The sequence below is a fragment of the Trichechus manatus genome, unplaced genomic scaffold (genome assembly GCF_000243295.1).
Source record: "Trichechus manatus latirostris isolate Lorelei unplaced genomic scaffold, TriManLat1.0 scaffold00236, whole genome shotgun sequence".
In the NCBI taxonomy this organism is placed as follows: domain Eukaryota; kingdom Metazoa; phylum Chordata; class Mammalia; order Sirenia; family Trichechidae; genus Trichechus; species Trichechus manatus.
Window position 1 is genome coordinate 2521117 of NW_004444172.1, and position 13041 is coordinate 2534157.

Genomic DNA, 13041 nt, shown 5'->3' on the forward strand with positions numbered 1-13041 from the left:
CCCCCCCCCGCCATTAAGTCTGAACCACAGCTCCAAGTTCCTTCCAACACTAACGTGGTCTGAATCAGTGACTCTGGACAAGAGGGACAGCAGCTCCAAGAGACCAGGGGTGCAGAGCCTGCGAAGCAGCTCTGCTCTTCCTTCCCCTCCCCTGCTGCCTCCGGAGGTGGAGCTTCAATAACCCTGAAGGCCCAGTAGCAGAACCTTTGGTCCCCAGGACTAACCTGTCTAGCAGAAGAGGGATGGAACCTAATTCTTACTGAGCTGCCCAGAAACACAGTTGCTGTCAAGTTGATTCCAGGTCATGGTGACCCCATGTGTGTCAGAGTAGAACTGTGCTCCACAGGTTTTTCTTTTATATAATTTTATTGTGTTTTAGGAAAGGAGCCCTGGTGGCACTGTGGCTAAGAGCTCAGCTGCTAACCAAAAAGATGGAAGTTCAAATCCATGAGCTTCTCCTTAGAAACTCATGGGGCAGTTCTACTCTGTCCTAGAGTCACTATGAGTAGGAATTTACTCTACAGCAGTGGGTTTGGGTTTTTTGGTTTTAGGTGAAAGTTTACAGCACAAGTTAGTTTCTCATTCAAAATTTTATGCACAGATTGTTCTGTGACATTGGTTGGAACAGCACTCTCCTCCTTTCCACTCTGGGTTCCCAGGTCCATTCACCCAGTTTTCCTGTCCCTTCCTGCATTCTTGTCTTGCTTTTGGGGGAGGAGTTGCCCATTTGGTCTTGTATATTGATCAAACTAAGAATAAGAAGCACGTTCCTCACGTGTATTATTGTTTGTTTTATAGACCTGTCTAATCTTTGTCTGAAAAATGGGCTTTCCATAGAGTTTTCAATGGCTGGTTTCTTCGAAGTAGATCACCAGGCCTTTCTTCCAAGGTGTCTCTGGGTGGACTTAAACCTCCAACCTTTCGGTTAGCAGCCGAGCGCATTAACCATTTGTACCACCCAAGGACTCCTAGTAATAATACCCATTGCTGTCAAGTCAATTCTAACTCATGGCGACCCCATGTGTGTCAGGGTAGAACTGTGTTACATAAGAGTTTCAGTGGCTGATTTTTTGGAAGTAGATCTCCAAGCCTTTCTTCCCAGGCACCTCTGGGTGGGCTCAAACCTCCAGCCTTTCGATTAGCAGCCAAGTAGGTTAACCATTTATACCACCCTGGTCGCTATGAGTCAGAATCAACTCAACGACAGCGGGTTTGGTTTTCTGTTTTGTTTTTTTTTTTTCTTTTAGGGACTCCATATTGCGCTTAAAAACCCATTGCCGTTGAGTTGATTCTGACTCATATCGACCCTAGAGGACAGAATAGAACTGCCCCATAGGGTTTCGAAGGAGTGGCTGGTGAATTTGAACTGCTGACCTTTTGGTTAGCAGCCCGAGCTCTTAACTACTGCACCACCGGGGCTCCAGTTGTAATAATAACTACCATTTACTGATGGCCAACCATGCTGGTATTGTACATGGCCCCTCACAGCGCTGCCCCATCTAACCCTCACTCAGCCCGCCTGGGGGAGGGGTACTATTATCCTCAGTGTACATACTGAGGCAACCAAGGCCCCCTAAAGTTAAATAACTTGCTCAAGGTAACACACCTAGGAAGAGGGCAAGCTGGATTTGAACCTGGGGCTCTGGTGCCTGTGCCTGTGGGCTTAATCACTGGATGGATCCATGTATGCCAGGTACTGTGCCCAGCACTTCACCAAATTATCTTTATGTGGATTGTCTTTAATCCTCAGGACAAACTCATGAAGTAGGTATACTCATCCCGTTTTACAGATGAGGAAACGGGCTAAGAGATTATGTTAACAATAATGGTTAACTCACAGAATACTTACCACATAGAAACTTTGTTCTAAACACCTCAAACATGTTGCTTCATTTAATCTCCACATTTTACACGTGAGGAAAGTCAGTCACAGAGATAACGGAGTGACTTGCCAAGATGACACAGTTGGTTATTGATGGAGCCTGGATTTGAACTCAGGAAGTCTGGCTCCCCAGGAGGCATGCTGAAGGAAACCAATAGACCTCAAAGTGTGGTTTCCCCACCACCAGCAGCAGCAGCATCACCTGGGAACTTGTAAAGACACGGAGATTCTCAGGACCCACCAGAGACTTTCTGAATCACAAGCTCTGGGGGCAGAGTTCAGGGATTTGCCGTTTTAACAAGCCCTCCAGGGGATTCTGATGCTGCTGAAGTTTGAGAACCACTGACCTCAACTATACAGCTTTTCCCACAGCGAGTAGGTTAGAGGAGGTAAGATTCGAACCCAATACTATGAATCAAAAGGTGAAACCAAATCTGCTCTGCCGAAGTGCTTCCCTCCCTCCCCCTTCACCCAGCCCTTGAGAGACGAGGCAGGGCGGGGTCCTCAGGACCACGCCCTTCTACGCCCCTCCCTCTCCCCACAGGATGACCTGTTTGCAGACTTGGCCAACCTGAGCCACCTCTTCCTCCACGGGAACCGCCTGCGGCTGCTCACGGAGCACGTGTTCCGCGGTCTGGGCAGCCTGGACCGGCTGCTGCTGCACGGGAACCGGCTGCAGGGCGTGCACCGCGCGGCCTTCCGCGGCCTCAGCCGCCTCACCATCCTCTACCTGTTCAACAACAGCCTGGCCTCGCTCCCTGGCGAGGCGCTCGCCGACCTGCCCTCGCTCGAGTTTCTCCGGCTCAACGCCAACCCTTGGGCGTGCGACTGCCGCGCGCGGCCGCTCTGGGCCTGGTTCCAGCGCGCGCGCGTGTCCAGCTCCGACGTGACGTGCGCCACGCCGCCGGAGCGCCAGGGCCGCGACCTGCGCACCCTCCGCGAGGCCGACTTCCACGCCTGCCCGCCGGCGGTGCCCACGCGGCCAGGCAGCCGCGCCCGCGGCAACAGCTCATCTAACCACCTGTACGGGGTGGCGGAGGCCGGGGCGCCCCCCGCTGACCCGTCCACCCTCTACCGAGACCTGCCCGCGGAGGACCCGCGGGGGCGCCAGGGCGGAGACGCGCCCACGGAGGACGACTACTGGGGGGGCTACGGGGGCGAGGACCAGCGGGGCGAGCAGAAGTGCCCCGGCGCGGCCTGCCAGGCGCCGCCGGACTCCCGCGGCCCTGCGCTCGCGGCCGGGCTCCCCACCCCTCTGCTCTGCCTCCTGCTTCTGGCGCCCCATCACCTCTGACTGTGTTGCTGAGACTGAAGAGCCCGGGGTGGGCGTCTCCGGAGCTAGGGCTCTGACCCCAGCCCCCGCCCCTGGTTTTGCTGTCTTCCGTTCCCCTCCCAACCAACTCCTCTCGCACCCAGGAACCAGGCCGCCTCTTCTGCCTCCCGGGCTGCTCTGATTGATGGCAGCCGCAGGAGGGCGTGTCTGGTGGCTCGGCCTTTCCCCAACTCTGGCCACTAACTCTTCCCCACTTGAAGACTGAGGTGGGGCGCCCCGGGAGGCCGCTGATCCAGCTCTCAAGGCCCACGGCGAACTAAGGAGTTTTATCTGCAGAGCATCTTCCTCCGCGGAGCCTTTGGACAGCTCCGGAAGAAGCCCCACCCAGGAGCCGTCTGGAGGGATGCCTCTATGGGGGCCAGGCTGACCCTCCAGCCCTGCTCATCCTAGCCTCTTCAACCTCCCGACACTGGAGGAATACTCTTCTCCTAAGTCTACCCTGGACACTTTTTAGGGCGCCTCGAGAGAACTTTCCTCTCCACCATGGCCCCTGTGTGGTGAAAAGCAAAAACAATTGTTTGGGGAAAAAAATTTATTAAAAAATTCTATTATTTTATCTCTTTCTGTAAGATTTGTTGGCTTAGGACTTCGAAAGTCGGACGTGGATTTAGAACCCTAAGGATTTCAGGGCTAACAAGGGTTAGAGAAACGGGAGCCCCACCATGTCATCGGGGTCCCTGGGTGGTACAAATGGTTAAGCACTGTAGTGCTAACTACAAAGTTGGCGGTTCAAACCCAACTAGAGGTTCCTCAGAAGTAAGCCTTGGTGATCTGCTTCTGAAAGGTCACAGCCTTCATAACCCCATGGAGTAGTTTTTCTCTGCACACATCGGGTCGCCATAAGTCAGAATCCTCTAGGAGGTGACTAACAACCCATGCCATTCAAGAGGTTCTTGCTGGCTGGAGCTGGTGTGCTGCCCTCTCCCAGGACAATAAGCTGAGGCCAGAGGAAGATAGGTGGGACCCTGGAGTCCCAGGTGGCTTGAAACCTGAGAGCCAGGAATGGGGGCTGATGGCACCTCATGGCCTCATTGGTCCAGTGGAAGTAGCCACAGCCAACCCTGAATTGTCTAGGGTCTAAGGAGCTAAGCCTGGGGTGGGCCTCCAGCCTTAGGCAGGAAAGAGCAGTGCCCAGCTTCCCCTTCAAGCAGCAGTAGCATAGACATTCGTGGTCACAGCCAGCCCAAACACGGCTCTGGGCAAATTGGAAAAAGTCTCTTCTTCCTCCAAGGAAGGAGCCCTGGTGGCGCAGTGGTTAAGAGCTCAAGCTGCTAACCAAAAAGTTGGCAGTTTGAGTCCATCAGCCGCTCCTTAGAAACCCTATGGGGCAGTTCTACTCTGTCTTATAGGGTTGTTATGAGTCAGAATGGACTCAATGGCAACGGGTTTGGGTTTTTTGTTCTTCTTGTTTCCTCCAGGGAAACACAGCCCAACACCAGAGCAAACACTTTAGTGAGCAGAGCATAAAGCTGGATTTTGGCTCTCACTTGCCCCCTTGACTAAGTGCCCTTGGGCAGTATACAGCCTGCACAGCTGTAGACGGCAGTCCTATAGGCATCCGGTCTCTATTCCTTGGCTCCTTTAGGGCAGAAAATATCAGGGATGGACTAGGTAAGAAAAGCAGTTATCCAAGCAGGCTAGAGGAGAGACAAAGGGACTAGGGGAACTAACCAGAGGGACAGGAATCCCAGGTTGGGGGGACTTGCTGGCTTGAGGTGTGATCAGCAGCTTCATCATTTTGGCGTGTGTGGGGAGGGCTGGGGACAAGGAAAAACCAAACCAAACCAAACCAGTTACCATTCTGACTCATGGTGACCCCGTGTGTTGCAGAGCAGAACTGTACTCCATCTGGCTTTCATTAAAAAAAATAAATAAATAAACCATTGTCATTGAGTCGATTCCAACTCACAGTGACCCCTATAAGACAGAGGATTTCCAAGGAGCGGCTGGTGGATTCGAACTGCCAACCTTTTGGTTAGCAGCCGAGCTCTTAACCACTGTGCCACCAGGGCTCTGTGGCTTTCATGGCTGTGGCCTTTTGGAAGTAGATGGCCAGGCCTTTCTTCCCAGGTGCCTCTGGGTGGGTTTGAATCATCACCTTTCAGTTGGCAGCCAAGTGCCTAACCCTTTGTGCCCCTCAGAGCAAAAGTCCAGGCTAAGAAGGTATAGGGTGGAGGTTAGGGGTGCGTCTCATCAGAAGGAAGCAACTGGGGAGAAGTTTGGTTGTTTGAATTTTGGATTAAGAATCTAGCTTGGGAGGTGGGAATGGAAAGACAGAGGGGACCTGGATGCTAAGGTTCAAGGAGGAGAGAAGCTGAGATTCCATGACTTGGGCCAGGGAAGTCAGAACCATGGTTAGAAGAGGAGGCAGAACTGAGAAGGAGTCAACATGTAAGGCTTGAGTCAGGTGGGCTTTGGATAAAGGAGTAGGGTGAGGAGGGGTTAGTGAGAGTGGCTGGCCAGGAACCTGGGGAGCTCCAAGTCTGGGGTCTCCCAGGGGCCTGTGTCAGGCTAATGACTGGGGCGGGGGGGCCAGCTAGGCAGGAGCTCTGGTGGAGGCGGGGCTGCCGGGGCCTGGGCAGAGGGAGGAGGATGCTGGTAACTCAAAAGCAGGCTGTCCAGGTCACAGAATTATCGTGAAATATTCATGGGCCTTCAGTCCAGATGCTATTTCAGAACAGCGAGAGCAGGAGGAGTGTGTGAGCCTCAGGAAGGAGCCAGCAGCAACGCGGTTCTCCAGCACCCCCACCTCCACCACCACCAGTCCAGACAGACCCACGGACGCCCATCACGTGCACACCCACGCTCGCACGCTCGCTCACACACTCACACAAAGCGGAGCTGCAGAGCACATGCAGGCACGCCAGCCACCCACGGGTCCCACAAACAGGCAGATGCACCCCAAACACTGACAAGCATGCACACCCACCCAACCAGGACCCACTCAGAGACCACCCCCCTCCCCGAGATCTCACACACACAGACCCCAGCTTCTCCAAACAACCCAGATTCACCGCCTTGCAGCCACACATTCTGAAATAGAAGGGACTGTCAAGGCCATCCAGTCCAATCCCCTCGTGTTCTGATGGGGAAACTGAAGCCCAGAGAGGGGAAGGGGCCAGTCCAAGACTCCCACACTCTGAAAGAAACAGAACTCATTCACCTCCCTCATTCTGTGAGTGTACCCCATTTTGCATTCTCTCCATACACTGAGTCTAGTAGTAAATGCCTTCCTTTCTTGAATCTCCTATATCTACTCAGTCACCCAGTCCCCCTCCCAGCCCTAATCCACCCTTTCCTTTCCATCTCCCCGCCACCTCCCTGCTCCAGCTCCTCATTACCTCACGGTGGAATAGAGAAAATAGCAATAACCTCCTCTCTACCTTTCCTACATGCAACTCTCCCTCCCACCCAGCCTGCCCGTGGTGACCAGATCCATCTGACAAAATTTATGTCATTATGTCACTCAGGAACCTACAAATGCTCCCTATCGCCTACAAGTTAACGACAAAACATCTAAGCAAAGCATCAAAGATAGCTCAGACTCTGGTCTTTCTAGCCTCCCTACTCAAAGCCTTGTCCCAAACCATCCCTCCAGCTAGAACGATCCTATCAATCTGGCCATCCAGTTACCATGTGCTGGAAACCCACACACGTGCTTTGAACACTCCCTGAAGTTCCTCAGTCTCCACCAAATTATGAAACCCCATCTCCCCTCAGATCATAGACTCCAGAGCCCTTCCTCAAGGCCAAGTCTCTCTGACCCTACACAGGGGTTCTGTTACCACCCTTCAAAGCCACGAACAGAGGCTCAGGCTCTGGCCAAGCAGACTGCTGCCCCCCACTGGCCACCTTGGGAAGCACAGCCAGGCTTCAGTCCTGAACTGAGAGTGAGCATCTATTTGCCCGAGGAAAGGACTAGGAGAACGCCAGATGACAGGGCTTATAAACCCTTAAGCCTCTAAGGTTCTTACACCCTCGGGTGGAGGGAGGGCTCTCAGCCCTGCTTTCTGAACTGATGGCTCCTGACCTTAGATCCCTAACTCTTAGAACCCCTCTCCTCTGACATAGGAAGACTTCAGGACGGACTTGGGCTCTCAGGACACGACTGAAGGGAAATTCGCCCACCAGGCTCTGAAAGACCACAAGGCCAGGGACAGTCCAGGTGGCAGGCCCAAGGCCCAGGTGGGGTCAGGTTTCCACATGAATTTTTAATGCTTCCAGAGACCTGTCAGATGTTCCGAAACGTGAGCATCTCCTTTCATCTCTGTACACAATGCCCTTTATCCATCCTCATTGCCCCTGAGGGAGCAGCATGGAGGGCATGCCTGGGACAGCTGTCCACTGGGCTCTGGAGTGACCATACTTGGGAAATGGCTTGGGGGGAGTACAAGGGTGAATGGTTACTAGCTGTGTGACCTTGGGCAAGTTACTTAATCTCTCTGAGTATATGTTTCTTCATTTGAAAAGGTGAGGGCAATAGTGCCCACCTAAATCAAATTGCTGTGGGGAGTAAGGGCAAAAGCCCATGGAAAGGTGACCTCAGTATACATGTTTGTTACTATTGTCTCTCCCGACATTCTCCCTCCCTCCTCCCATTTTCTTCCAGCCACAGAGAGTCCCTCTGGCCCTTTACTCAAGAGGTGGGGACTTTCTTTAGTTCTGCCATCCCTCCCTCAGACCCAAGTTGCCTCCCCCCCGGCCCCACCAAGATCCTCTGGTGTTCCTAAGAACTTCAGATTGGAAGGGGGAAGGAAGGCAAGAAAGTGGGGCCAGGCTGGTGGAGTAAGAAAGACAGATGGTGCAGCTGAGACAGAGGGTGAGGGAGGCAGGTAGGGGAGGGAGGCAGGTAGGGGAGGGAGGCAGGTAGGGGAGGGAGGCAGGTAGAGGAGAAAGGAAGGGAAAAACACTGCTCAAAGAGAGAAGAGCCACGTGTAGACTCATTCTTTCATAATATCTCTCCTTCCTTCTTTCCCTCATTTCCTCCTCTTGAGTACATTCTCCATGTCTGGGTCCATCACACTGGAAGCAGAAATGGCTGCACCGAGCAGAGGTTTAGTCAGGGCCCTTGAGGAAAGAGGCAGGGTGCGGTGGGCAAAGGAGGCTCCTCCTTAATCATTCCACCCTACCAATCCCCTGCTCAGTGTTTCTAAAAATGAGTCATTTGCATCTGATTTAGGTGGGGAGCTGCTAAAATGCAGATTCTCGGTTCCCTCAGACTTACTGAATCAGATCTCTGAGGGAAGCCCTGGAATCTGTATTTTAACAAGTGGGGCTGGATTATGAAGCACTCTACTGAAGTTTGAGAAACATCTCCGCAAGTGGTCCGTGGGGGGAGTGGACAGGAGAAAACAAAGGCAGAAAAGTTAGACACCACCCCCCTTCTCAACGCCCCCCCCCCCATACACACACTGTAAAACTTGGTGGAAGTTACAATCCTCCCGTGTGAAAGGGAGGAAGGTGATGCCAGGGATGAGGAATAAAGGATGAAGAAGAATAAGGCATGGAGAAGAGCGAGAGAAGACAGAGACGGGGGAGGGGACACAGCGAAGGTGAGACCCCAGGTATGCAGTCAGAAGCCGAAGCAGACACCTGCAGGGTGCCCCCGGCCCTCTGCTCGTGGCCATATGAGACCACGAGCTTCTGGAAAGGTCCCACTGAACTTCTGGAAGAGTCCCCTACCCATTTCTGGGGGCAGAATCAGGGAGGAAGCCTCTCATCCCAAGGAGCTGCGGCCCTCCCGAGACTCAACAAGCGGATAAGCGGATACACACCCACCACCCTCCCGGCCAGCACCCTTGCCCTTGCCTAGGAAGTCCGCTAGGGCCTCTCGGCGTCTGGCCTTCTCCCCACTCCACCCCGCCCCAGCCCAGCCCCGGCTCATTTGCATAAAGCTCCAATTAACACGTTTTCCCTCAGCGCTCCGCGATCCCAGAACTCGCTCCAGTTCTGCGCCCGCGCCTCGCCGCCCCCTCGCCCTCCGCGCGGCCCCGTTAATCCTTACGACCCGGCCGCTCCCTGAAGTCGTGACCCGCAGGTCGGCCGCGCCGCGGGGCCGGGGGGCGAGGGCGCGGCCGGGGCGGAGGGAGCCGACGGGGGTCAGGGGCCTGAGGCCAGGGCGCTCCGGGAAGGCAGGCCCTCCCCGCCCATTTCTGGGAAGAGATGGGGGGGGGGGGGGGGCTTCTCCTGGGAGACTCGGGGCGTCGAAATCCCTCTTCCGCATCCTCCGGCCCCCGCATCCCTCCTCCTCCCCGCCACGCACCGTCTCCCTTCCCCAGCCATCTGTTCCACTCGGCAGCGCCGCGACAAACACGGCTCCAGCTTGCTTCCGCCCCTGCCAGCCCCCTCCCCAAACTCCCCCGGCGGAGACACCCCTCCCCCAGGAAGCGAGATTTCTGCCGCCACCCTCCAGCCGGTGTCCCCAAGCGCCGAGACCCCTCCTTCCGTCGTGAGGGTCGGTGGGGCTGGGGACAACGCTTGGAAGGGGGGTGGAGGCGGAGGCGGGAAAGCGTGGGGACATCTCATGGGAAAGGCAGGGCAAGCCTAGGGCAAGGGTTCAGGAACCGAGATTCGGGAAGGGCAAACTCGTGGGTGAATGTGTGTGCGTGGGGTGGGGGGAGTTGGGGCGGGGGAAGTGCGCGCTCCTGGCTCGCCGCCTTTCCACCCCACCACAACCCGTCCCGGGCCAGGCCAGCCGCAGCCACGCAGCGCCGCCTGCTGGCCACGCCAAGTACCCGGCGCACACGCCTGGCTCCCTCCACCCGTTCTCACCCCGAATCCGGACCGCTCTGAGCTTCCCGTCAACCACCAGCAGGTTCTTCAGACCCGAGCAGGCACTCTGGGAACCCGCCAACTCCGTTAGTGGGTGCTGTCCAGCTCTGGTTTCCTATTTTGCAGAAAGGGCACTGGGTTGGAATTAAGGAGTCTGGGCTCAGAAACCAGAGATCTGCTGTGTGTCTGTGTCAAGTCTCCAGAGCCTTCTGGACATGTTTCCTCATCTGTAAAATGGATAGGTGGTTTACTTTATTAGCTTACAAAGAAATTTTAAGACAACGGGAGGGAAAATAGCTTATCTTTAATGCCGTCTTCCAGCCCTAACATTTGCGGTTTCCCAGGTTTTTTAAGGAACCCTGGTGGCAAAATGGTTAAGCGGTCATTTGCTAACCAAAAGGTCAGTGGTTTGAACTCAAGAGTTGCTCTGAGGGGGAAAAGATCTGGTGATCTGCTTCCATAAAGACTGCAGCTTAGGAAATCCTATGGGGCAGTTCTACCTTGTCCTATCGGGTTGCTAGGACTCAGAATCGACTCTACAGCACACAACAACTGGGGTTTTAGAGGGGGGTGGACAAGGCCTTTGAGGTCCCTCTTGGCCCTGAGAGCAGCTGAGAGCTGGGGCTGAGAAGTGTGGGGCCTCCTTTCTGCCCGATGGCCCCTGTGGCCAGGGCTCTGCAGGCAACCTGCCCAGGTTCCGACAACTCTACCACCTACCAACTGTGCTCTTTAGGCTTGTCTTAACCTTTGGGGCTTGCTTCCTCAACCTATAAAACAGGGATGACAATACCAACCTCTTGGGCTATGCTGTTGTTGGACATCGTCAAGTCAGTTCCGACTCACAGAACGAAACACTGCCCAGTCCTGTGCTGCCTCACACTCGTTGGCATGTTTGAGCCCATTGTTGCAGCCACTGTGTCAGTCCATCTCCTTGAGGGTCTTCCTCTTTTTCACTGACCCTCTACCAAGCATGATGTCCTTCTCCAGGGACTGATCCCTTCTGATAACATGTCCAAAGTACGTGAGACCAAGTCTCACCATCCTTGCTTCCAAGGAGCATTCTGACTGCACTTCTTCCAAGACAAACTTGTTCGTTCTTCTGGCAGTCCACAGTATATTCAATATTCTTCACCAACACCATAATTCGAAGGCATCAATTCTTCGGTCTTCCTTATTCATTGTCCAGCTTTTGCATGCATACAAGGTGACTGAAAATATCTTGGGCTATAGTTAGGATTAAATGGGATACTTACGTAGAGCAGGCAGATCCTCAGTCTATGACTTACTCTAGCCTCTAAGGTTTATGCCCCAGGGGCACCAGCAGGTGTACAAGGGAACTCCAGAAGGCCCAGGATAAATAAGGTATGTCTTCCTGGAACGTCCCTTTCCTCAAAGATGTTGTTTTCCCCTCGCTGTAGGTAATTTTAAAATCTCACTTTAACATTAAAAGCAACTGTAAATACAGTAGAAAGTAGAACTCAAAATTTGCATGAATTTTAAAGATAAAATAGGAGACCACAAAGAAGTGTTACTTTCAGCAGCCCCCCCAGGGATGCATTGGTGGATGCACTTGAGAGTCAGCCCTTAGCACTCTTTCTAAAGCATACTGTCCCGGTCCCCTGTCTGGAAAAATGCCAGCCTCCTGGATGTCTCCACAACCCTATGAAGTAGGGGGCAGGATCTGGACCCCCTTCAGGCACTAAGGGCAAGGCATGGTTGAGAACAGCAGGGTGAGCCCACAGCCAGAGGGCGGCAGGCTGGCACTCCAAGCGTCCCACTTAATGGCCAGCTGAGCCTGGGTGAGAAGGGAAGTGGGGGCATAAGGAGACATCCACCCACCCCCAGGCACAGGCACACACCAGCCAGTCTCTCACTTCCCTTTTTTATTTCCTCTAAGACCAGCAAGAAGGAGCACCAGCGAGGGAACCTGCCCTCTGGCCCCTGGAAGGAGCTTGCCCCCCACACCCCTTCCAGGACACAGCCAGCAGCCTCAGGTCCCCTTTCTTGCGAGGGGAAGTTTGTCGTGTGTGCACATACATGCGCACATACAGGCACGCACATGTACACATGCACACTCCTGGCATTGTGCAGCTGGGACTTTAGGGGCAGGTAGCCTGTTTGCTGACCCCGCAAGCCTTCAGGCGGCACCAGGAGGCAGGTCCTCCATGATGAAGGCCCAGAGAACAGGTCTCCTCCAATCCAAGGAGGAAGGGAAGAAGGCCCAAACCCTCCAGCACAGGGCTGTCTTCAGTCAATGGAGCGTTGCTTTGGGAGGTTTTATTAGGGTAAGTTTTTTTTTTTTCTTTTGCAAGTCCCTACAAAAATAGAACTCTGGGTATTTATAAGTCCGCGGCCCCTGGCTCTGTGCGTATTTTACAGGTACACAAACCACATGGGGGCATTCCCTTTAGTTGCTCAGGCATGAATGCCTGCCATTCAGGTCCCTGGACCTTAAAGGTCTACACCGCCGTCAGCTCGGAGTTGCTATGCACCTTCTGGGGGTCTGTCCAGTCGGTGGGGTACTCCCTCTGGAGTCGGGCGCGGAAGTAACAGAGGTAGGAAGGTAGCAGGAATCCTAGGAGTGAGAATACCAGGAGGCCCAGATTCACCTTTGGGGCAAGAAGAGAGAGACAAGGAGTCAAGGAGGTACCCGTCTACCCTCATCACTCTCAGGGACCCTCCTGAGCCTGTGACAGGAAAGAGACGACAATCCTTTTTGCTCCCAGTCCTGGGCCAGAATGATAAATGTAGCGATAATTTATTACGTGCGTCTTGTTATTGTTGTTAGTTGCCTTCGAGTTGATGCTGACTCACGGTGACCCCATGTGTGCAGAGTAGAACTGGTCCATAGTGTCTACAAGGCTGTCACCTTTCAGAAGCAGATCACTGGGCCTGTTTTCCGAGGTGTCTGTGGGTGGCTTTGAACCACCAACCTTTCAGCTAGTAGTTAAGCACTTAACCGTTTCTGCCCCCTGGGGACCCCATATTACGCGCTTATTATGTGCCAATCGGTCCCTTGATTGGCACAAGGTCCCTGGGTAGCACAAATGGTTTG

General features: G+C 54.1%; 2 protein-coding genes across 2 annotated transcripts in view; one reads left to right on the plus strand and one right to left on the minus strand.

The window, feature by feature from the left end:
• Positions 1–3774, plus strand: part of RTN4RL2 (reticulon 4 receptor like 2) — a 19413-nt gene extending 15639 nt beyond the window's left edge. The window contains exon 3 of the mRNA XM_004389186.2: positions 2427–3774. Within this exon, the coding sequence (XP_004389243.1) occupies positions 2427–3176 (750 nt within the window). The 3' untranslated portion in view covers positions 3177–3774. The remainder of the gene's footprint in view (positions 1–2426) is intronic.
• Positions 3775–12271: 8497 nt separating this feature from the next.
• The window catches only part of SLC43A1 (solute carrier family 43 member 1), a 37292-nt gene continuing 36522 nt past the window's right edge, over positions 12272–13041 (minus strand). The window contains exon 14 of the mRNA XM_023743120.1: positions 12272–12595. Coding sequence (XP_023598888.1) covers positions 12446–12595 — 150 coding nt within the window. The 3' untranslated portion in view covers positions 12272–12445. The remainder of the gene's footprint in view (positions 12596–13041) is intronic.